At 37.5% G+C, this 10,841-nt stretch overlaps 1 protein-coding gene across 2 annotated transcripts; it reads left to right on the top strand.

Moving 5' to 3' along the window:
• Positions 1 to 777: 777 nt before the first annotated feature.
• Positions 778 to 9,744, top strand: LOC149846143 (protein DEHYDRATION-INDUCED 19-like). 2 transcript variants are annotated; one of them, XM_089996207.1, is made up of 5 exons: positions 778 to 1,135; positions 1,271 to 1,419; positions 2,500 to 2,579; positions 4,375 to 4,635; positions 9,326 to 9,744. In XM_089996207.1, exons 1-5 carry the CDS (start codon positions 1,063 to 1,065, stop codon positions 9,423 to 9,425), a joined length of 663 nt encoding a protein of 220 aa, XP_089852333.1. In that variant the 5' UTR covers positions 778 to 1,062; the 3' UTR covers positions 9,426 to 9,744. The 2 variants fall into 2 exon arrangements, with proteins under 2 accessions (XP_089852333.1, XP_089852332.1); XM_089996206.1 differs by having other exon boundaries at positions 9,323 to 9,744.
• The last annotated feature ends 1,097 nt before the right edge of the window (positions 9,745 to 10,841 follow it).

The following is a 10,841-nucleotide window of genomic DNA, read 5'->3' as shown; positions in this document are numbered from 1 at the left end:
GGATATGAGATCCGTGATGAGGAACCACATCGAGAACCAAGTCACTTACTGGGTCTCACTCCCTTGAGAGGTAAACTTTTGGTGGGGTCACGTACACAACAGATCTTATGAATCCCACTAGTTAAATGTACCTGCACAGCACACCTGATAAGAATCAAACTAGGGACAGAGATCAGTAGATTCAGTACCTTCTCTCCTAGGCCCCTGTCACTCTAATGACATTCAAACAGACCCTCATTGTACCAAGTATAATGAGATGACTTGGCCAGATACGTGTGCATAAAAAATCCAAGTTCCTTTTTTTTTTTTAAACATCAGTGACTCTGCCTGCTGTACTTATTTTGACAGCGTAAAACTCCGGTGAGTTCCAAAATATCGCAATCCAAATTACCTATTATGACCTCTTTATAGCTATTAGTATTATAAAAGAAACACAAGATAAATCTTGGTCCAAATCTCCACTCTAAACCTACCATTTTCATGGTTTTTTTTTTTTTTCTAATCGTCGATCCTGGTCCAGAGTCCAGACTCTTCAAAGACAAGAGAGGGAGGACAATGCCAAATCACAATTTGATTATTTATTTAATTACAAAATCGGTTCAACAACATCCCATCACGTAGCTGTTGCCATAAGAGTATTCTAGTAATTTCTCCAGCTTATGAAACCAGCCGCCTGTTAGAAAAAGCAAGGGCATATTCGAAATTACTGAGAAGGCTAGGGGCATGACGTTGAAATTCTCGAACCTATTAAACAGAGAAGTTTGCACATGAGTAGAGAGAGAGAGAGGTGTTTCCCTTCTGTACTTCGCTCTTCCGTCCTCCGATTCGACCCTCGAATTCCCACGATTTCTATAGGGTTTTGTGGGCACAGATTTCTCGTGAATTCTTGATTTCTGGATAATTGTGTGTTTTTTTTTTCACAGAAACGCCAACCGATCGTCGGTGGGTTTTGTTTCCCCGCTTTCGCCGGCGATTCTTCGTTTTTGTTTTTTGTTTGGTTGCGGTTGGAGGAATTGAGGTTTCTGAATTGTGGGGAGGATTTGCGGGAAAAAAATCCGATTCATGGATGCCGATCCGTGGACCGCTCTCTTTTCTGCATCCAAGCGTCACCAATCGGCCCTTCAAGTCCGTTCCGGTCTCTCTCTCTCTCTCTCTCTCAAGTTCTGGGTTGTCTTTTGTTTCATGGTTTTGGGGGTTTTTCATTTTCATGTGGTTTCTGGATTTGGGGTTTCGATTGATTCGGGGTTTTTCGCGTTTTGGGTTATTCCAGGTGCGGATCTTCAGTTGGGCTTTGATGATTTCGACGGGGAAGACGATCTGCGCGCCGAATTCCCGTGCCCGTTTTGTTCGGAGGATTTCGATATCGTGGGGCTCTGTTGTCACATAGATGATGAGCACTCCATCGAAGCTAAAAATGCGGTAGCTTTTCGTTCCCTCTTGAGTTTCTTTCTTTGTTTTGTTTCTGGCGAATGATCGTCTCGATTTTATATCCTCTACTGTTCTAAATATCATTTTTTTCCTGTTGGGATTTTTATAAATGTTCCAACGTGAAGATTTGAGGTACAGATGTTTTTTTTTTGTCGGGACTGATTGGAGCTTTCACTGCAAGCGTATAAATTTGTTTCTTATATAGAGCCTTGAGTTTGCAAATTCCGGTTCTATTTAATTCTTGCCTTTATTGGAGGGCAGTATTAGTATTGTTTAACTACAGCCCGATTGCTTTTACTTTCATTTTCTAACCTGGGTTTGGTGGGGGATTTGGTTCGGACGATTGTGGTATTTGTTCTTTCCAGCAGCCACATATTTTGTGTTTGTCATCTGTCGGGAGTTTTCCACTATGCCTCAGATGTTTGTTGGTCCATTCGGACACTTTTCCACCATATTTAGAACTATAGTCTACACCCTCTCTTGTTGGTGTCATCTATTGTTGCTTCAAGAGTCGATAAATCAAATCTGCTCCTACACATTCCCACAGTCGTCTTCCGCTGATTACAGGCCTTCTCACCTACAGCTTGGGTGAGAGATTATGGGATGGAATTTCTAAGTCCAGAACCTACAGTGTCGAATGTTGGTTTCTAGGAAAATAAACACAATTTTATGATCCTCTCAGGAAGATTTAATGCATTTGATAGTTCTAATTTTGTCTTCTTTTCTCAAGTTATTTATTTATATCTCTTGAAACCTATCTTTATTACGCTTTTCTTGTGCTGTTATTAGTGGTTTGACAGAATACTTAGGAAACTGTATCTTCAAATTCATTTCCTTTTGATATTCAAATGAAACTCTGAATTATACTTAAAAAAATTCATTTCCTTTTGTTAAGAAAATTTTTCTAAATATCAGGAAAGATATGCATAAAAGACCTTTTTCTATACTCTAGTGATTCTACTGTCACCTTACCTTTTTCTATGCTGTAGTGATTGTAGTTTGTACTGCCACCTTTGTTTTTAGTTATTAATTTCCTGATCTAAACATTAGACTTCTCTTCTATTTTCACAGGTGTGCCCTGTTTGTGGAACTAGGGTAGGGATGGATATGGTTGGGCATATCACCATGCAGCACGGGCATTTCTTTAAGATATCCTTTTCTTAAAGTTTGATTACATCAATTTTCTTATTGTCTTACAGAAACTGATGAACCTTTTCTGTTTTATGGTTATTTATTCTTTTGCTGAATTACATACCTATTTTTGTGGTTCTTTGAAAACATGAGTATGATGTGAAAAGTATTTAAAGTATTCTAAGCATCAACCATGCCATTGGGAGTAGAATATTTGGTTAGGACTTTGCATAGGTTTCTTTTCCAAGTGTGGGGATGCCTTTTTATTGTGCATTTTTTGTGTGGATGGTGATGCTTAGGCCTTCCTATGACTTGGGAAAATGATATAGAGGAGGGACCTCTGCTGATTCGTAAGTCTGCTCTTCGTGGAGTACAGTTTGAGGTCATTCATCCACCTTTCAATATTATCTGGCTTATGTAGTCAAAAGCTCCGACTAGGCACCAACTAGTCTGTGTAGCTGGTCTAGGCTAAGTAAAACGCTTAGGCTTTGCAATTCCTAGGTGGGTACCTTAAAACTTAAAAGGTACCAATTTTACCGACTAGACATCGACTGAGGCCCTTAGTCTGCGACTAAGCTGCCTCTGCCTAGGCATGAGGGCAGTTTAGTTATTTATTATTCATATATATTTTGTTATTTATTATTCATATATATTTTGTTATTTTTTTTGTATATATATATGTGTGTGTGTGTGTGATTTGTTCTGTGAAATCATTAGAACATGCTTAGTTATTATATTTATATGTGTGTGTGCGCTACTTTGCTTTTGAGATTTTTTCTGTGAAACATTAAAAGCATGCACAATTAATTTTAATTGATTATGTTTTTTTATATATGTGTGTGTTACTTTGTTTATGATGATTTTTTCTATAAAATCCTGAAAGCATGTTTAGCATTATGAATTATGTAATATGTTATTTATATATGTATGTGTTATTGTGCTTATGTGAAAGGCTGAAAGCATATTTTGTTGATTATACTGAATATGTTATGATATATATATATATATATGTATATATTTGTGTGTACAATTATATATGTATATTCTGGTTATGCATATTATTATATTTTGTGAAAGCATGTGTAATTTTGTACTTGTATAATGAAATAATCTTATTAGTAAAAGAATTAAACATATTTTTATGTATATTTTATGTACTTTTTTATATTTAATTGGGGTACCGACTAGTCTCGCCTAGTGTTTTTAGGGGTCTACCGACTAGGCACTGCCTGGTGCATTTGACTACATGGCATCTGGCTTCAGTTTGGTCCAAGTTACAAAAGGGTGCATTTTGGCATTTTTGTCAGCCAGTCTTGGCTACAATTTGTGCAGGCCACTGAGAACCTACATTGTGTGATGATGATGGAGATCATGGTCAGAAAGGTTTAGGCTGATACTTGATCTATGCTCCTTAATTCTGTAAAGATATTTTGTCTGATATAAATGAGTCAGTAGTAGTAGTTAGCTCAATATTACATATTGTGCAAAAGGGCGCCCCATTTTTGAAATGTAGAGTGGTTGTCTTTTTCCAGGCAATGGAGTTTGAGGGTTTAAATATTTTTTCCCCCTATCACCTTATAGGCAAGACTGAACTTTTGCTTCTCAGTTCTCACTGACTGTGTATATTGGGAACTGCGATGGTATACAAAATATTTATTTTGACTCACTGTTTTTCTGTGAATCTAGTTGAATTGTTTAACCTCATTTTTTTTTATTTTCTGGAAATTCTCAAACTTGTTTCCATTTCAGCAGCCAATTATTTCATATAATCGAAAATGTATTTTATTTCCTGTGTTCCTTGACTGAAGTTCACATGCAGCGCAGAAGAAGATACCGAAAAGGATCCTCTCATTCTACACTTTCAATGTTGAGTAGGGAACTGCGAGAAGGGCACCTATCGTCTCTTTTTGCAGCTTCATCTTGTCCAGTTGCTTCATCCAATACTGTGCCCGACCCTTTGTTGTCATCATTCATTTACAGCATTCCTATGGTTGATGCTCCTGCAAAACCAGAGTCATATTCACCAGCTGAGGAGATTTCTGATAAGAAAGCCATAGATGAGAAAGTGGCAGAAAGGTGTGTCCATTTGACTGTTTCGATTCAGTATATTTTCCATTAACAGACCTCTTTTCTAATGAGTTTCCAATGGTAACCTTCATATATCCCCAAAAGGCAAAAATAATTTGTGTTTTCCAACTCAGTAAATGAATATAATGCATGCCTTGGGCCCTACATTTGTTGCTATCTTGGTCTAATGTTGTGAATTATGAACTATGGTGTGGTTTTCTTTTTTTCTTGGTAAGACCCTAGTAGAGTTCCTCTCAAATTTTTTTTCCAGAAGGTATAAACTGTATGCCTTGTGCCTCATATCATGATCATCTAGATTTGTCTATAGCCATGTTATGCTTTTATACAGATTCAGGTATTTGCTTTTGATGGTAGACATATAGTGTACATAAAATTGAATGATCTCTGTACATAAAATTGAATGATCTGTTCTTATTCATTATGTTAATAGTTGCATGCATATCTCTTCAGTATTCCACTTGCATCTATCTGCAATTATCTTGTAATCTTGAAACCATAGCTTAGTTCAAATGATCATGTCAACATGTGGCATGCTTGCCAAGTGAGTTGTTCATGGGACGGAGCTTAGTCTTGACCTATCATGATCCACCCTTTGGCTGTGGCTTGACCAGAACCAATATGTTGGCACTACCTTGCCAGTCACCAACTTTAGTAATTGTCTGTGCAGTCACTTGTGCATGCTTGATCTTCATACCTTCATGCCCTTTTAGAAATTTCCATGCCATACCACCTTTACCCATCCTTGCTTCTATATTGGATAAATCACTGCATCCAGTGCCAATATCACCTTCATACTTATGGTAGGACTTGGTATGGAACTTTTAGGAAAACGGGACAGAGGGTATGTGCATGCCCTAGTGTGTGTTGTGTAGTGATTAAGCATTGGGTGTGGACCTAAATGTGTGGCTCTTGGTGTATAAAAGGGGTCCTAATGTGGCTCTTTAAACGGTTTACCATGATTAGATGGTAGATTATCTTTGGAAATGGTTATGCTGTATAAATGAGCAAGTGCAAGTGCAAGTGCCTTGTAATTGCTATAGAAGAAAGCTATAAATTGAGGCATTTTTTTTACTTTAGGTTGAACGTATACCAACCATGAGTATGTTTGATGCTATGATAGATATGTTGATGATTGTATTTTGTATAAATAACAAAGTTGGCAATACTGTATTTCTTCAAAATGCCATAATGTGATTTTATTGTATTTGTGCCAACTGAGAGCACCAAGAGGCAATTGTGCATTAGGTCTTCTTTTTATGACCATTTGATAACTAAGCTGAGGAATGGTCCACTGCAGGATTCAAACCTTAGAGTCCCCTTAGTTAAGATGGTGTGACTACCAGGTCCAGCTATCTTATTCAATCTATTATATGATGTTTTGAGTAACACACCTATGTGTATTTCTGATGTAGCAATATGTGGTTGAATCTGTACATCTGTGAGTGAGAGCATCGAGTGACAATTGTGCTCTCCTGCATATTTAATTAGAATGTAGAAGATGCAAACAGAGTGGGATTGTCATTCAAGGTAGCAGGAAGTTATGCTTCTAAGTTGAACGTAAAAGATGCATAGGGATGGAGCACCATGAAGTTGGTTTATACTCATGCTATTTTTTACAAGATCTTTGCATAAGTCAGGTTCTAACCATCTCAGTGCTATGCTCTAGCTCTTGCTTGCATGTGGATGCACACATGTTTGTGTGTCAAGTTGGGAGGTGGCATTATCAAGTTTGTTAGGAAGTGAATGTTGTAATTTCTTTTTGGAGATCTAGCCAATGTTGTAGTTATCGTATCGGTACCCGTATCGCATGAGCCTGAAATACTGGAGTATCGTACTGCATTGTATCATATTGTAAGATACATGAAAACCTTCAATTGAAAATCACAAAAAATCTGAAACTTACAAAAACAATCTCTAAAATAAAAAGAAAAAAGAAAAAATTATAGAATACAATAAAAAAAAAACATGAATGTATGCATTATGAGTAACTAAACATAAACATGCATTGTAAAACATTGGATTTGATATTGATAACACTCCTGACAAACATTTAACAAAAGCCACAAGTCACAAATCACAAGCATGAATGTTTGATATATTACATAATAAAAGAAGCATCCTAATCTATCAACGATATTCAAATGATGAATCTTCTTCTTCTTCTTCTGAGTTGTCTTATTCTCCTCCATCATCCACATTCATTTCTATGCCAGCATAATCATTGCCAGCATCCACCTGTGCCTCCATCTCATCTTCCAGTTGCCTCCAATCCTCATCATCCAAGACACTGGGCGCTTCTACCCACTCATCCAATATATCGAGGTTGTCACTACTGATGGGATCGTAGCTACTCCTCTAGCATCTTCTCAATTTTTTTGTATTTGTCTGCAATATTCATATATTAATTAGAATACAACTTGTATTAAAGTAGATCCACTAACATATATCTTAATGTTACCTTCGCTTCAATCTGATGTTTTAGGCGACAAATACAAGATCATTTAATCGAAAGTTCTCAAATCTATTCTTTTTCTTTGTCTGGAAATGCCAAAAAAAAAACTCAAAGTTCTCTCACACCTCGTCACGCTGCATCCCTGACTCAATATACGTTGTGCAAAACTAGATAATGAAGAACATCTCCATCAAACCTATTTCACCATTGATCTGAACCAACAAAAGAAAAATATATCATGAGAGAAAATCCTTGCAACACAAAAAATACATAATTAAATATAATAACATTGAATTTCAAATGCATACCTGGCCGCAGTGAGCTACACAATTGGATTGCGTTCCTTCATCCAAAGTCTCCCTCGTTTTTTTCATACTTGGTTAACTCCAAATGAATTTGTCTTTGAAGCCTATGATCTACATTAAGTTTCTCAATGGAGCTCAGGATGCTTGTTTATACTTTTCAGTCATATACGAATGTGGGGAGAATTTGATGGCATGATAGAAGTAAGACAACATGTATGTCTTGATGGAGTTGGTGAGTCCATCTCTTATCAATTACCTTCTACGCGGACATATAATACTTTTTCTTGTTGCTGATATTTTCTCTAATATACTATTTTGCCTTGTTCATAAAGTAGGACATAATTGAAGTCTCATCATTGTGAGATTCCTTTGATAGCTCATGCATCTGCCATTTCACATCATATGGCAGATGCTTATAATTGCATGCAGTCACATTAAGCCTTGTGCCGGCTAAATGATGTTTCGTCCTATAAATGTCTTATGTGAATCTCCCTCTTACAATAATTGCACCAGTTCAAGATCCTATTTCCTTCGTAAACCAGTGTACAATAATCCCATGCTGGGTCTCTTGATGCAGCCATGCTCCAAATACGTTGAATAAAACCCTCTAAGGTTTGGATTTGAGGGTTAGATGGCACAAAAATGTGTATATGAATTAGAGAATTTAGGATAAATCACTCCAGTATGACTCAGTTTTAAGGGTCGGAAGCCAAAAAATGAGTGTAGGATGAAATGAGAGGTTTTAGGGTTCGGTTTGAGGGTTAGAAGCAAAAAAAGGTTCGGTAGGACGAAAATGGGTGAGATTTGGGGCAAACCACACTTTTGGGACTCAGATCTAGCAAAAGTTCTAATTTTTAGAGTGGATTTGATCTCAAAATAAGGTGGGTAGGCTTAAAAAAGGGGCTTGGGGAGGGAAAACATGAAAAGGGGGTCACAATGACCCTTGAGGGCTAAAAAATGGGCCCCATAAGTGGTCGGTGGCCACTTTTTTGGCACTGGAAAAGTAAGAAAAAAGGGGTCAACATACGATACGGGTTGTATCATATGATACGGTATGATACATGCCGTATTGGTACGATAATCGTACCAAATATAATATAAGCCTTAAGTCATATCGGTCCCCTTGCCGATGCTACGATATACCGTATCATACAATATGATGTGATACTGACAACACTGGTTATAGTTACTTTACCCTTTGCTACTCTTTCTGTTGATACTGTCATCGATTCAGATTGATGAAATACAAGGAAGCTCAAATTTCTTTTGAACTGTCATTGAGTTTCTGTTCAATTATTGATCATGGTATTTTGTTCACTGATGTACCATTCTCTGTACCTGAGCTGAAAAGGTCATGAACATAGTTATTTGGGTCATACATGTAGATCATTGTGTTTCTCAGTAGCTAAACTGACCTCTAGAAATCTGGGTTATGTTGGCTCATGGTTCATAGATTGCAGCCCGAGATAGGGAACCTGATAATTATGGAAATGACTGCCAACTCCATAGTGCAAATATGGCCCCATTTTATTCCTTGACTGGTGGGAATTCATGAGATAGAAAATAGTGTTGCTATTGTATATGCGTCAGAGGTGCACTCTACTGAAAACCAGATTTCATTGCTCCTCCCAGTCATCATGCTAAACAGCATTTCACATAAGGCACATCATCGTGATAACTTGCCCCATGTGCTCCTAGTTTGTCTCTTGAATATCACGCTAAACCTCACCTGCATGTTTGTGAGTACTCGTACATTGGAAAAAAATTTAATCGTTCCCTGCAAAGACCACATGCTTGTTGAAAGGTTGCTTGATTTGTTGCAGTTTTATCTGTTACTCTCTTTTTTTCGTCTAGCCTCCTGTCTATGATTTCAGTCTTGCTATATTAGGCTGACCTATAAAAAATTTTGTGGTTTCAGCAGGGAACCAGCTCTACCTGACGAGGAACAAGAGGAGAGGGTCCGTAGATGCAGCTTTGCACAGGAGCTTTTGCTCTCTACCATTTTCCAGGACACGTCGTGAAAGAACAAACCCGGACATCATCACCACTCTTCTCTCTGGTTGAGGCATTTTCTTCTCCTAGGGCCCTGATCATAGCAATGGTGAATCATGATAAAGAAAAGGAATGGCACGTTTGCTTGCCTTAAACTGGAATGGGAAGCCATCATCTTCTTCATACATGGTAAGGGGGTGTTTTGGGTTGATATATTATCAGGTACTGTTGATAGATTAGGGCAACTATATGTAATATTTCCATTCTAGAGTCTTCCAACAGAAATATTAATTCTTGTTTAAATGGAGGCAGCTTCTTCTAATGAAAATACAACCTGCTTTATATGGCTGACCCACTGTCGTGATATTCTGTTTTAAGTCGTTTCCTATCCGTCCTTTTCTTGGTTGACTTCCCTGTAGACGTGCATTAAGCATGGCTTATTTATGAGGAAGCAATGGATTCTCCTCGTAGTCGTTAAAAAAGAATGTTGACAAGTTGGCGCAAGTTCATAAAAGGTAAATACATGCTTATCAAGTCTAATAGCTTTATCATGTTTCAGAAATGGCATGATGTTTAAACCGGATTAGACGTCCTGAAAACTATTCACATTAGATCAGTATCTAACGTGGTGAAACCAATTTGATTTTAAACACAATGTCCACTGTCGACAGATATCATTCTATGATTTTGTGGATATTTTTTCCCTTTATTGACAATACTGATAGTATTCCACTGTAGACATTGCTGTATCTAGCGCATCCATCAAGGCAAAAGAAAGCCTTAACGACCTATCTATAGGACTGATTATTACATCAAAGAAACAAAGAATCTTAGATAATCATCCCATAAAAGGAAAAACTGCAAGTTCTTCCAAAATAGGTACCGCCACACTGGCAGGATGTAAGCTAGTTTTTTCAGCAGCAGTAGATTGCCCAATTTTCCTTAATGGAAAAAAATACTAAATTTAATGCTTTCTTATTACTTATGGTTTACACAGAACTAAACATTGAAGTGTATAACATTCGGTTCTGAAAGTGAGGAAAACTTGATCCTAGAATTGCAACATTTTGCATGAAATTTACAAAAGCAATAAACAGAAATATCACAGTGCTTTCAGTCTATTTCTCAAGCTTCTCTGTTTGCAATTGAACACTTAATTGGGCTGCATAGACCACACCAGCTTCTACTGATAGCTCTTTCCCTGCACCAGAAGCAGATTTCCTCACCTTGTTGCCCTGCGCACCAACAATTTAGCCTGCAGAACCATAGCTTTCCATTTGGTTAGGTGGCCTGTTTAAGGGGAGTGGTGCTGAGTTTTACTAGGAAGCGGGCATGGTGATAATAGTTCTGACCTTGACTGTGAAAAAGAGACTTTAAAATCATCAGATCACCAAGTCGTTAAGGTGATATGCATCACTTCTCGAGATTTTCTTCCTCCCATTCAG

Source organism: Nuphar pumila, chromosome 2, assembly GCF_984573655.1.
Source record: "Nuphar pumila chromosome 2, dmNupPumi1.hap1.1, whole genome shotgun sequence".
NCBI lineage: Eukaryota > Viridiplantae > Streptophyta > Magnoliopsida > Nymphaeales > Nymphaeaceae > Nuphar > Nuphar pumila.
This window is presented reverse-complemented; position numbering and strand designations above follow the sequence as displayed.